This window comes from Pan troglodytes, chromosome 8, assembly GCF_028858775.2.
Source record: "Pan troglodytes isolate AG18354 chromosome 8, NHGRI_mPanTro3-v2.0_pri, whole genome shotgun sequence".
In the NCBI taxonomy this organism is placed as follows: domain Eukaryota; kingdom Metazoa; phylum Chordata; class Mammalia; order Primates; family Hominidae; genus Pan; species Pan troglodytes.
Genome location: NC_072406.2, coordinates 115,551,799 through 115,565,000, shown reverse-complemented (window position 1 = coordinate 115,565,000; position 13,202 = coordinate 115,551,799). Strand labels below are relative to the sequence as shown.

The 13,202-nt window shown below is 56.2% G+C and overlaps 2 protein-coding genes across 9 annotated transcripts; both read left to right on the top strand.

The window, feature by feature from the left end:
* The first annotated feature begins 599 nt into the window (after positions 1 to 599).
* On the top strand, positions 600 to 6,282 carry CALHM1 (calcium homeostasis modulator 1). The gene is made up of 2 exons (XM_016919271.3): positions 600 to 1,303; positions 3,773 to 6,282. Exons 1-2 carry the CDS (start codon positions 749 to 751, stop codon positions 4,256 to 4,258), a joined length of 1,041 nt encoding a protein of 346 aa, XP_016774760.1. The 5' UTR covers positions 600 to 748; the 3' UTR covers positions 4,259 to 6,282.
* Positions 6,283 to 7,000: 718 nt separating this feature from the next.
* CALHM2 (calcium homeostasis modulator family member 2) lies at positions 7,001 to 12,750 on the top strand. 8 transcript variants are annotated; one of them, XM_063781154.1, is made up of 4 exons: positions 7,027 to 7,363; positions 8,345 to 8,444; positions 8,727 to 10,142; positions 11,970 to 12,750. In XM_063781154.1, the coding sequence occupies exons 3-4, from the start codon at positions 9,588 to 9,590 to the stop codon at positions 12,384 to 12,386; spliced, it is 972 nt and encodes a 323-aa protein (XP_063637224.1). In that variant the 5' UTR covers positions 7,027 to 7,363; positions 8,345 to 8,444; positions 8,727 to 9,587; the 3' UTR covers positions 12,387 to 12,750. The 8 variants fall into 8 exon arrangements, with proteins under 8 accessions (XP_054516462.1, XP_063637224.1, XP_016774763.2 ...); XM_001135945.8 differs by having other exon boundaries at positions 7,087 to 7,363; positions 8,242 to 8,444; positions 9,430 to 10,142; XM_016919273.4 differs by having other exon boundaries at positions 7,093 to 7,363; positions 9,430 to 10,142.
* Positions 12,751 to 13,202: the final 452 nt, after the last annotated feature.

Here is a 13,202-nt window from a genome sequence, read left to right as displayed (position 1 = left end):
CACACTCATAGGCCACAGCCCCTGCCCAGGCAACTTATCAAATTCAAGTCCTCTGCCAGCAAATCCAGGATGTTTCATTCTATGCCACGTCCACATTAGCACCATCCCCCGCACCACCACTGCCATCCCCTCTGTGGCTAGTATCCCCACGACCACCAGCAGCACCCTCACTGCAGCCACCACCACCGCAGCACCACACCGTCATCGGGGAACTGATGGAGGAGCCCTCTAGGATTCTGATACAGCATGGAGGAGACCCCCCAGTGGGAAGGGCAAAAGGAGGGCGATGAGCTTCCTAGGAGCCCAGAAGACAAGGTCCAGGACCTCAGGCCCCTGCAGCAGCCCTGGACTCTCCAAACTCCAGCCCTGCTGGAGACAGTGTCTTCCCAGTCTGTGTCTGAGCCTTCTCTCCCGTCCCTCCCTCCCTCCCTCCCACACCCACAGAAAGCTGGTCTCTAGCAGGCGCTAGCGCCGGAGGTGGAGGCGGCTGCAGAGAGAGAGAAGCCCAGGAGGGAGGGGCACAGCCCTGGCTGAACCCACAGGATTGGTCAATCTGCACCCTCTCAGCCAGCACCTGACTAAATATTCCTCAAAGCGACAGTGACCTCAGCCTCTGCTCTGAGCTCTGCTGGTCCCAGCCAGGAGAGCCCGAGTCATGAGGTGGGCACCCAGTGGGCAGGGTGGGCAGCAGGGGCCCTCTTGGAGGCAGCAGTGAGTTGGGAAGAGGAGGCCGGGCCCCACAGGGGGCATGATGGACAAGTTCCGGATGATCTTCCAGTTCCTGCAGTCCAACCAGGAGTCCTTCATGAACGGCATCTGTGGCATCATGGCCCTGGCCAGTGCCCAGATGTACTCGGCCTTCGACTTCAACTGCCCCTGCCTGCCGGGCTACAATGCGGCCTACAGCGCGGGCATCCTGCTGGCGCCACCCCTAGTGCTCTTTCTGCTTGGCCTGGTCATGAACAACAACGTGTCCATGCTGGCCGAAGAGTGGAAGCGGCCGCCGGGCCGCCGGGCCAAGGACCCCGCTGTGTTGCGCTACATGTTCTGCTCCATGGCCCAGCGCGCCCTCATCGCGCCTGTCGTCTGGGTGGCCGTCACGCTACTCGACGGCAAATGCTTCCTCTGTGCCTTCTGCACTGCCGTGCCCGTGAGCGCACTGGGCAACGGCAGCCTGGCACCCGGCCTTCCTGCCCCCGAGCTCGCCCGCCTGCTGGCCCGGGTGCCCTGCCCTGAGATCTACGATGGCGACTGGCTGCTGGCCCGAGAGGTGGCCGTGCGTTACCTCCGCTGCATCTCCCAGGTGAGGGACCGCATGGCTTCACGCTGGCTCTTCCTGGCAGATCAAGGTCCCTCTAGGAGGGCCCTATCCCCCTACCTCTCAAAATGGGGCCTCTGCTCAGGTGGAGCTCCGAGGTGTGGGGGGCATCTTCCCAACTGAGGCTGAAGGCAGAGCCACGCATCTGCCCTCAGCCCAGGGCCATCCGGAGAACGTGCTTTGGCTCCCTCTGTCCAGAGGCTCCTGGTGAGTGGGCCTGACCCCTGTCCTGAGGTCCCCAGAGTGGACCTGCATCCCCATCCTGATCTCTGAGCTTGGAAGCTGGAGGAATTTGCATGCTTTCCCTCTTCCGGGCCTCAGCAGTGGTGAGGCCAGTGGGTGGGTAGGCCATTTGGGTACATTTCCCTAGCAAATGCCCCCATCTGGTGCTTCCCTGCTGGGGAGTGGGAGCTGAGGACCAGGGTGTCCTGGAAGGGGGTGCATGGGTGAGAGAGAGGAGGCCCTGTTGGGATGTGATGGAAAGGCAGTTTGGAGAGACCACTGACGGGTCAGCCAGAGTGAGGGTCCTCCCCAGCCCTACTCCCACATCCTCTGCCCCTCCATGCTCACCCATCCAAGCCTCTCGGGCCTTCTCCAACCCAGTCAGTGCCGTGTGGGGAGGACCACCCAGGCAGCCTGCCCTCACAGCTGGCAGACCAGGTGCTGTCAGGGCGAGGGGCCGGGGCCAGCCTGCTCTGCAAGGACTGGAGAAACGTGCACACTCTGCCCTGGCAAGTCCAGACACCCCTGGCTTCCCACTCTAGCAGGGGCCTCTCTCCTGGGAGGCCTCTGTCACCACCCAGATGGTCCTGGTGAATGTCATGCTCTAAGCATCCCGACTGAACTCTACTTCCCTCTCCTCCCTAACCTGTGCCTCCTCTCCTGTGGGCACTCATCCCATCGTCCCTGGCCTCAGGGCCTTGGCAGCTGTCATCCCACCTGACCTTTAAGCCACCACATCATAAGCTGAGAGGGCCCCAGAGGCCACAGGCTGCCTGGCCTATACACGTTTCATTTGGCCTTCAGAGACTGAATTCTAGATTCAACTTTAGAATTTCTTGGCATCTTCTAAAAACCAGAATGGGCCGGGTACAATGTGCCTCATGTCTGTAATCCCAGCACTTTGGGAGGCCAAGGCAAGAAGATTGCTAGAGCCCAGGAGTTCAAGACCAGCCTAGGGAATATAGTGAGACCCTGTCTCCAAAAAAGAAAAGAAAAGAAAAAAATTAGCCAGGCTTGGTGGCACACGCCTGTAGTCCCAGCTACACAGGAAGCTGAAGTGAGAGGATTGCTTGAGCCTGGGAGGTCAAGGCTGCAGTGAAATGTAATTGTGCCACTGCACTCTGGCTTGGGTAACGGAGTAAGACCTGTCTCAAAACAAAAAAGTAAATAAGATTAAAATAAAAATCGGAATTTTTCACATAAAAATCAGATTTTCAAGTTAAAAATCAGATTTTCAAGTTGGAAATCCAGAAAATCCAGCCCCACCAGGCCCGCGTGTACTCCTGGAACAGGCTGGGGTGCCCCCAGCCTGTGCACATGCTCAGTGGCTCCCCACCCCGTGTGCTCTGTCACGGCCTGCCTGGCCCCATAGTCATCTGGGCTTGCCCTCAGCCCCAGTCCTGATCTGCCCAAGTGCTTCTCTGTGCGGCTGGGGCCTAACCCTGAAGCGTGGGCCAGGGGAGCATCCTGCCCCGTGCCCTGCAGTGAGGTGACAGAGCAGAGCTGGAACCAAGCGCAGGGTGCTCTTCAGCACGGAGTTTGATTTCTTGCCTGATTCGCCTCTATGACCCCTGAAGGCCCAGCTCAGAAACGACACAGAGGAGGTGCTCACTTGGCACTGGTGACAATACTAGGAGCCAAAGGAGAGGTTCAGGACTCAGAGGAAAATGGGCCACTATGGCCTGGGGAGATCAAGGAAGGCTTCCTGAAAGAAGAGGCACAGTAAGTAAGTGAGGGCCTATTGGCACAACAGTAATGGTTAATAGTCACTGAGCACTGGGTACCAGGCATTGCACTAAGCTTATCACATTCAGTCCTCACAACAACACTCTGAGATAGGTGCTACCACCAGCTGCTTTATAGGTGTGGAAACTGAGGCACAGAGAAGTTGAGTGCTTTGCTCCTGGTCAACTAGTAAATAGTGGAGACAGCATTCAAACCCAAGCAGCCTAACTCCAGGGTCTGCCCACTTAACTCCTGGGCCCTGGGTGCCCCGCCAGCATGGTGGGTGCTTTACCCACGTGATCTTCTTTCCATGAGGTGCACCTATCTCCATTATTTCAATTTCTATGCCCATTTTACAGATGAGGAAATGGAGGCCAAGAGGCAAGCTCACTTGCCCAATTTGTGCTCTTTGCCCTAGAGGCACTGGCATAGAGAGTGCTTTGGGAGTCTGAACAGGCTCGGAGGCCCAAGGACAGTGCCCCGTGACTCTCTCTCATCTTCCCACAGGCGCTGGGCTGGTCCTTCGTGCTGCTGACCACTCTGCTGGCATTCGTGGTGCGCTCTGTGCGGCCCTGCTTCACGCAGGCCGCCTTCCTCAAGAGCAAGTACTGGTCCCACTATATTGACATCGAGCGCAAGCTCTTCGACGAGACGTGCACGGAGCACGCCAAAGCCTTTGCCAAGGTCTGCATCCAGCAGTTCTTCGAGGCCATGAACCATGACCTGGAGCTGGGTCACACCCACGGGACACTGGCCACGGCCCCTGCTTCCGCAGCTGCCCCCACGACCCCCGATGGTGCGGAGGAGGAAAGGGAGAAGCTGCGTGGCATCACGGATCAAGGCACCATGAACAGGCTGCTCACGAGCTGGCACAAATGCAAACCGCCTCTGCGGCTGGGCCAGGAGGAGCCACCGCTGATGGGCAACGGCTGGGCTGGGGGTGGGCCCCGGCCTCCGCGTAAGGAGGTGGCCACCTACTTCAGCAAAGTGTGAGGCGTGGCCAGCTGAAGAGGCAGGAATGGGGATCTGAGCCCACAGCCCCTCCAACCCCCAAACCAGGTGGAAAAAGGAAGGGTTTCAGTGCTGGGCAGTACTCCCCTAGGCAGATCCACACTCCCTAGCACTCGCCTGCCCATTGGAGGCAGGAAATTTGGAGCTGGAAGGGGATCTGATGCCTTCAGGTGTGACACTGCCCTGGATGGCCCTAGGGCAGTGGGCCCATGAGCAGTATTAGTCTAAAGGGGTCGGAACTGTCATGGCACGTACAGGGACCGATGGCTCCCCTCTGCCCAGCCCTTCCCAGGCTGATGTTCACCGTCTCCTCCCAGGTTCAACAGACATCCCTGCCCCAGGGTCCACCCTCATCTGTGGCTGTTCAGTACCTCTCTTCCTTTATGCTCCGGGCTCGGGGAGTGGGAATCATCAGGCGTCTCATGAAGTGGGAGCCCTCTGATTTGGGCAAGCGTGTCGTAGGTGAGACTGGGTGTGCCGGGGCAGGTCCATAAGGACATGACACACAGCCTACCTGGTGTGACACACCTGAGGTGACAGGCGATGAGACAAGATGTCAGAAGCTAGGTTCACATGGAAGAGGCCAGAGTGTGTGGTCACCATGGGGGTCATGTGACAATTGTCCAGGTGGACTGCGTGTTTATTTAGCACAAACCAAGCACAAAAGTCCTCCTGTAGAGGGGTCTTTGAAAAACCACCTTAATACCCCCGTAACATCCAGGTCTCCAGGGGAAATCAGACCATCCCCAAGGCTTGAGAAGTTAGACACAGAAGCTGAAGTCTCTCCATTTTTCTCAAAGACCCCACCTCTTGGGGATGGAGTTCTAAGAGGCTAAGAAGAGCTCCAAGGCTCTAGCCCAGGTGGGATGAGGGTGGAGGAGAGCAGTGTAAAGAGAAAGCAGCTCAGATTCCAGAGTGAGACAGAACTGGGTCAAATGGTGTCTCTACCACTCACAAACCCTGTCCCTGGGCCAGCTGCATCACTGCCTGTGCCTTCGTTTCTTCATCTATACAATGAGGATGAGGCCCCCCCGGCCCGCCATCATGGGGTTGCTGTGTGTAAAAGCACATGGCACATAGTAGGCACCCAGCACAGGGTGGCTAATGTATTTGTTGATTTCTGAACCTAAGGACTTCCTTCCTCCTCCCCTGGGCAGGGATGAGACAGCAACACAAACACTTGAGCTTCCATCTTGTTGAGGAGGAAACAGAGGTACAGATAGGTTTCTCAGCACCGCCCTCAGCTCTGAGACGTAAGTCCCAAGCATCTAAGGATTCATTTTGATCTTGGCATGATTCCATCCTTTTTTATCCATCCTTCCCTCTATTCTCACTTCTGGGGTCCAGTTTCCCTCCTCTTAATTATTTGGGAGGAGTTGCTCAGATCTTTGTGGGCCAAGGTGGGCTGGGAGGGCTCTTCCAGGAGGTAGGAGTTGGTATGGGCCCTGAAGTCAGGGAGGATTAGGATGAGCAAAAAACAAGGTGTATGTTGGTGGGCGGCAGCACTTCCAGTGGGAAGAGAAGGCCTGGAGGAATCAGGAGGTACAAATGTGAAGGAGAGCAAAGCTTTGGGTCAGGCACACCTGAGTTCAAATACCAGCACTGCAGGACTTGTGGCCAGTCACCCAGCCACTCTAAGCCTCAGTGTGTCTGTCTATAAAATGGATATTAGAAGACCTGCTTGGCCAGGCGGAGTGGCTCATGCCTGTAATCCCAGCACTTGGGAGGCCAAGGAGGGAGGATCACTTGAGCCTGGGAGTTGGAGATCAGCCTGGGCAACATAGCAAGACTCTGTCTCTGTAAAGTAATAATAATAATAATAAGAAGAAGAAGAATAAAGAGAAGATTTATAATTTTTTTAAAATGAAAAAATTATTTTTTAAAAAAGACCTGATTTTCAGGATTGTGGTAAGGATAGAGGAAGATAACTTTTAGGGAAGGATCTGGGACTGTGTTTAGCACATGCTGGGATCTGAAACAAACAAATAAACAAGCAGAACTTGGTACCTTTTCTTTCCTTCGTACTATGGTCAAGCCCAGCTTAGGGAGGCCAGCGGGTCACTCGGCAGCTCCACCATGAGGGAACCACGAGCACTGCAGAGCTCACAGACGTCGGGGGTCCTCTCCCTCCATGCTAAGGGTCATCTAGCCTGTCCGTAGACTCTCCTGTGCAGCATTCCTGACCCGTGACGCTTCAGCCCGCATCTTGACCACTTTTAGATACAGGCTGGGCAGCTCTGATTATTACACAGGGCTTCCTTCAGAAACCTGCCTCCTTGTAACTTTCACCCACCAGTTGGAGCTCTGCCTGCAGGACCCGGAGAATCCCTAGGCTCCTGAATTCAATCCTCAGCCCTCCAGGGATCCAAAGCAGGTCCCGGGGAGTTAGCTGACTATGGGTGAAAGAGTCAGCATTGGGGATGGTTTGTCCAGTCAATGGACAACTCTGAGGGAGAAGGGCCAGTAGAGGGTGGGGCCCTGGCCCTGAGCATCCTGCAGGGCTCAGCGCGGGCCTGACGACACCCTCCCTTGACCCTCGCGGGGTCTCCTTCGGTAGCTTCTGCCCAGCGGGGGTCAAGTACGTGGGGTGCTCTTGAAACTGTCATGGGGGGCAGGTCTGGGTCAGATCTCCCCAATGCCTCCACATCCCCACGTGGCCCTCCCGACTGGTCCCATTGGTGTGGAGCATGGCCGGGTCCGGGTCTGGGCCGAGGGCGGAGGGCCAGCACGGCCCAGGGACGGCGAGCAGCGGGTCGGTAGGACGCGCAGCAGCTGCAGAACAGGCACCTCAACTTCCTCTCGGCTCCTCTCCTCTCGCGCCGCCCTCGGGGCCCGCCCTCATCTGCCTGGTGGCGCCGGGAGGCTGTTTTTCCACTCACTGGCGCGCAGACTCCATCCCACTGTTTTCTTCTCTCTTTTCTGGAGTTAGATTAGTCTGAAGCCGCCACCAGCCCCAGGCCCCCGTGCAGAAGAAAAGCGGGAGGGAACGGCAGAGGCCGCCGCTGCCCTGCACCGCCCTCCTGGAGGCCACTTGGAGAGTCCGGCCCCGAGGAGGCCATGGCCACAAGTGCCCACAGCTGGCCCCAGGTAAGGAAGGGGCCCTCCCTGGGGTGTGCCAGGTGTCAGCGGAGCATGGTGGGGCCGGTCCCACGCTGCCCAGAGGGAGAGAGGCCCCTAGCTGAGGTTCCCTCCACCCGGTTGAACAGGGAGCAGTCCTGCCCCTCCCCGAGCCGCCAGTCTCCTGTCGTCACTGATGTTGGAGGAGGTCCCACTGGGGGTCTGGATGTGACCCATCCTTGGCCTGGGGGCAGTGGTCTCAGAAGATGGCCTGGCCCATCCTCTGCTCACCACCCACCCTGTGCAGGTATCTTGTACCCCACTTTGAGCCAGTTTATGAACCCAGGGCCTCCACAGGGAGCTAATTAGGAGCCTAGAAGCCAAGAAGGGAAAAGGATGGGGCAAAGGGGGCTGACTTTAACCCATTCATCCCCAGCAGTGATGCAAACTGCCTTTCCCAGGAAGTTAGGCTGGAAGCTCCAGGCTGTGAAGTGGGGGAAGAATCAGACTCCTCCTCCTCCTCCCCCTCCTCCTCCTCCTCCTCCTCCTCCTGTTGTTCCTCCTGGTCCTCCTCCTCCAGCTTCTCCTTTTCTTGGAGTCTGCATGGCCACATGGCTCTGCCTGAGCCCATCCGGCAGCCTTCCTTGGCAGGGACGGAAGGGGTGATCTAGAAGGGGTGATCCCTCCATGAAGCATGGAAGGGAACAGGGCCAGGTCTGTGTCTGGCGCTCACCCCATCCCTCCACTCCCTGGCTTCCTCTGGCCTGGGGAGTTTTGTTTTTCACCCTCCAGATGGGGAGGACATGGGCCACACCCTGGCCTGTCTCTCAGGCTTGTGTGGGTGGAGGCTGGGAAGGGAGTTGGACTAAACTTCGCTGTTGCCCGAGGCCATGGCCACTTCCCGGCAGGTTGCCAGCGTCGCTACAGCCCAGACCAAGGCAGAATAATCTCCGGATGAGCTGGTGGCACCGCTGAGCCTTTGGTCTCACCAGGGCTTCCTGTTGCTGGCAGGCGGGGTGGAGCGGGGCTGCTGGGAGGCTGCTGGATAGGAGAGGGGTCACGGCTGCGGAAGAGGAGGTTCTTCAGGACGCTCGTGGATGGACACGGCAAGGTCAGTAGGAGACAGAAAAAAAGAGGGTTCACTTAGTGCAGAATCACCCTTATCCACTTCCCAAGTCTCCTTAGGTTGTGGTTAGAGGTCCTGCTGTGGCACCTCTGTATTTCTTTGGCCTCAGCAAGGCACTTTATCCTCTTCAGTTCTCAGTTCCCTGATATTTGCAGGCAGGAGAATCGTCCCCAGCCCAAAGACAAGACAGGGTGGAAGAGATGGAGAGTTTCACGCAGAGCACAATCAGGGATCTTTTATTCTTTTCTTTCCCTCCAACATCCCTAGGAAAGAGCAAGGCTCAGGATGATTTATCCTCTTTTCACTGATGAGGAATCTGAGGCCCAGAGAACAGTCATGAAGTGTGATCAGACCCTGAGGTCTCCAAAAAGATAATGTCCTTGCGAACTCCAGGGATTCTGGCATCTTGCTGTACCCACCCCAGCCCACACGGCAGGATCCTATCCAAGTCCCTTATCCACCCGGACACTCACTCTATAGCTTTTACACCCTCAAGGCTGAGACCCTAAGGACACGCCCTGGATCCAAGGAGTCCCTGGCCCCTCTGCTAATATGCGCCACCTGGACTCCCAGAGGGAAAGCCGGTCAGCACCCCACATGCATTAGCACCATGGGCCACCCCCAAGCCCTACCCCAGGAGAAGCTCATGGTGGCAAAAAGAACCTAAGCATTTGAGGCAGGTCACCCAAGCTTGAATCTCAGTCTGCCTCTCATCTGTGACCCTGGCGAGCCACTCGTCCTCAGGAAGCCTTCACTTTCCCTAGTGCATGGCGGGCACACAGCTCAACGTGGGACTGTGAGGATGGGAAATGAGGGGTGCCATGCGCCCTGGAGGAACTCAGTGAACAGTGGCAACTGTCACTTCCCTGGGGCCCTGCGGTCCTTCCTTTCTCCCCAGCCTGTCCACACTAGCATCTTCCTCAACTCCTGGTTTTCAGAGGGAAACACTTATCGGTCATCTGCTCCACAGGAAACACCAGGCCAACCACAGCTGGGGATAAAATAGCACAACCACACCCTGCCGTCCAGCGCCTCCCATCCTGTGCCCCTTCCTAGTACCACCAGCAACCATCAATCCCGTCTCCTCCTGCCTCCTCTCCTGCAATCCACCCCGCCACGACTATCGCCATGGCAGCCCTGATCGCAGAGAACTTCCGCTTCCTGTCACTTTTCTTCAAGAGCAAGGATGTGATGATTTTCAACGGCCTGGTGGCACTGGGCACGGTGGGCAGCCAGGAGCTGTTCTCTGTGGTGGCCTTCCACTGCCCCTGCTCGCCGGCCCGGAACTACCTGTACGGGCTGGCAGCCATCGGCGTGCCCGCCCTGGTGCTCTTCATCATTGGCATCATCCTCAACAACCACACCTGGAACCTCGTGGCCGAGTGCCAGCACCGGAGGACCAAGAACTGCTCCGCCGCCCCCACCTTCCTCCTTCTAAGCTCCATCCTGGGACGTGCGGCTGTGGCCCCTGTCACCTGGTCTGTCATCTCCCTGCTGCGTGGTGAGGCTTATGTCTGTGCTCTCAGTGAGTTCGTGGACCCTTCCTCACTCACGGCCAGGGAAGAGCACTTCCCATCAGCCCATGCCACTGAAATCCTGGCCAGGTTCCCCTGCAAGGAGAACCCTGACAACCTGTCAGACTTCCGGGAGGAGGTCAGCCGCAGGCTCAGGTATGAGTCCCAGGTAAGGAGCTGTGCAAAGGGAAGCTCCTCTTCCCCAGTGGTGGCTGGTGAGAGGTCCGGGGATGGCCTAGTGCTAAAGCTGGGGTTGGTCCTCAGGGGCTGAGGTCTGTGGGAAAGCACTAGTGTTAGGTATCAGGGCTGGTTAACTGGTGCATGGTGGGGCAAGGGCCAATTCCAGACACAAATAAGAGAGAGTTTTATCAATTTTTTTTTTTTACTGTAAATCTCACTTGTATATGACCAAATTAGTTTTAAACATTAAAGGAACATTCTTCTGGCTCAGTCTGGGCCTTAATTGCAATCACAGATAAGCCTCTTACCCCAGCCAGATTGAGCATGGGCCCTTGACAGTGGAGTGTGGCTGGCTCTGGGGATGAACACATTCCTATCCCAGGAAGGGCCCAGCCAAGCACTGAGTCAGCCTCAAGTGTTGCTGACCTAAGGAGAGTCCCTTGGGTCAGGATGGAGTGTTGAGTCAGGAAGATGCAGTTGCCGTCCTGAGCCTTAGCTGGGCTCTGAAGGAGAGGAGGTTGGTCAAGGGACAGAGGGCAAGGGAAGAGAACTGGGAAGTAGCAGAAAATCTCAGCTGCAAGTGTTAAGTTAGAGAAGCAGGGGGTGAGGGAGAGACAGGAAGGAGAACAAGTTTTCTTTTTTTTCTTTTTTTTTTTTTTTGAGACAGAGTCTCACTCTTCTTGCCAGGCTGGAGTGCAGTGGCACGATCTTGGCTTACCACAGCCTCCGCCTCCTGGGTTCAAGCAATTCTCCTGCCTCAGCCTCCCGAGTAGCTGGGATTACAGGCACACAGCCGCCACATCCACCTAATTTTTGTATTTTTAGTAGAGATGGGGTTTTGCCATGTTGGCCAGGCTGGTCTCAAACTCCTGACCTCAAGGGAGCACAGATTTTCTAAAAGGTTTCTTCTCTAGGTAAATAAGAAATGTAAACAGAGGCTGGGCAGTGGCCCACACCTGTAATCCCGGGACTTTGGGAGGCCAAGGCAGGTGGATCACTGGAGGTCAGGAGTTCGAGACCAGCCTGGCCAATATGGTGAAACCCTTTCTCTACTAAAAATACAAAAATTAGCCAGACGTGGTGGTGGGCACCTGTAATCTCAGCTACTTGGGAGGCTGAGGCAGGAGAATTGCTTGAACCCGGAAGGTGGAGGTTGCAGTGAGCCAAGATCACGCCACTGTACTCCAGCCTGGGCGACAGAGCAAGACCTCCATCTCAAACAAAACACAACAAAAAAAAAAAAAAAAAGAAAGAAAAAGAAAAAGAAACCTAAAGAGAGAAAAGGCTGGAGATAGCACCAGAGCTGGAAGATGGTAGACAAAGAAATGATACTTATTTGCTGCTGATCAAATGCCCCCAGATCTCTGTACAGGAGCAAGTGGTGAAACAAGGATGACCTTGCCTGTCCTTGCCCTCCAAGCATTTCAGACAAGCACATGTGTGACCTCCAAACAAGGCAGATGGTGATGAGAGGAACCAGGCCACGGGAGATTCAGAAAAGGCACAAGTGCTCCCAGAGGGGCCTTTGAAGCCTTCCCAGAGGTGCACTGAGCTGAGCCTGGCAGGTTGAGCTGGGTTTTGATGGCCTGAGATGATAGCAGGGGAAGGAGATGCTCTTAAAGTTGCAGGGGTGGCAGCAGAAAACACAGACTAAGTCTAAGCGCAAGTAGAGTGTGAGTTAAAGGGGGTAAGGAAACGATGGAATCACAGCCACAATCTCTTACCCAAGCGGAACTTGCTCCTTTTCCATTCGCTCTGGGGGGTAGGGCTTAGGCAGTTACTCACCCCTCCTGAACTGTGCCCATTCTCTGGCCAGCTCTTTGGATGGCTGCTCATCGGCGTGGTGGCCATCCTGGTGTTCCTGACCAAGTGCCTCAAGCATTACTGCTCACCACTCAGCTACCGCCAGGAGGCCTACTGGGCGCAGTACCGCGCCAATGAGGACCAGCTGTTCCAGCGCACGGCCGAGGTGCACTCTCGGGTGCTCGCTGCCAACAATGTGCGCCGCTTCTTTGGCTTTGTGGCGCTCAACAAAGATGATGAGGAACTGGTTGCCAACTTCCCAGTGGAAGGCACGCAGCCACGGCCACAGTGGAATGCCATCACCGGCGTCTACTTGTACCGTGAGAACCAGGGCCTCCCACTCTACAGCCGCCTGCACAAGTGGGCCCAGGGTCTGGCAGGCAACGGCGCGGCCCCTGACAACGTGGAGATGGCCCTGCTCCCCTCCTAAGGAGCTGCTTCCCATGCTCTTTGTAAATGGCACTACTTGGTCCCAAACTGAACCCCACTGCTTGCTCACATCCATATCAGAAGGGGATTTTTTAAAAACTGTTATCTTCTTGGCCAGGGGAAAGGACCACAAGGCAATCTGGGGTGTGGACAGACCCAGTAGACAATGGAAGCCCCAGCCAGCAGGGCCAGGTGACAGTGAAGCTCACCAGTGGGCTCCTTTATGGTACTCTATGCAGTTAACGTGTCTAGCTGCATAGGGACACCCAGCGCAGCAGTGCACCACTGGGAAGTGGCCTCCAGTGCAGCCTCTGGCCTTATTTTATATATTTACATTTTTGATAAAGTTTTTCTTACTAAAAGGACTAGCCTGGTGTCTGTGTGATTGAATGGGCATGCCACAGCAGGCTGATGGTCATAGGGCCAGGCCCAAATCCTATGCCGTGTTAGGGAAGGGGACAGGACTAAAATGGCCCACGGGGTGGCAGGGAGGGTGCAGTGAGTGCCAGGGGTTCAACACAGGGGAAGGCTCTGGGGCTGATGATCTCTTTGCAGTTGGGTTCTATTATCTGATTTGGTGTGGGGAAGAGATGAAGCCTGGCCTTTCTCAGAAGGAAACAGTCTGAAATTTCACGAGTCAGAAGATTCTGTGCTCAGTGGGCAGGCCAGAACTAGCTCTCGTAACCGAGTGCTCATGTCCAAGAAGCAGGCCAGCCCCAGCTTCTCCTTCCTCCCATCCCTGCCCGCCATCCGCCCCACCTCTAGAACCTTTGGATGCTCTCCCTTGGCCCTGTCCGGCTTCCTGGCATATGACTCA

Bases quoted from the DNA above. Each gene is read 5' to 3' on its own strand.
- CALHM1 (XM_016919271.3), top strand. From the start codon at position 749: ATGATGGACAAGTTCCGGATGATCTTCCAGTTCCTGCAGTCCAACCAG. The intron at 1,304-3,772 runs GTGAGGGACCGC...ATCTTCCCACAG, and splicing joins ACCTCCGCTGCATCTCCCAG to GCGCTGGGCTGGTCCTTCGT.
- CALHM2 (XM_054660487.2), top strand. From the start codon at position 9,588: ATGGCAGCCCTGATCGCAGAGAACTTCCGCTTCCTGTCACTTTTCTTC. The intron at 10,143-11,969 runs GTAAGGAGCTGT...TTCTCTGGCCAG, and splicing joins GGCTCAGGTATGAGTCCCAG to CTCTTTGGATGGCTGCTCAT.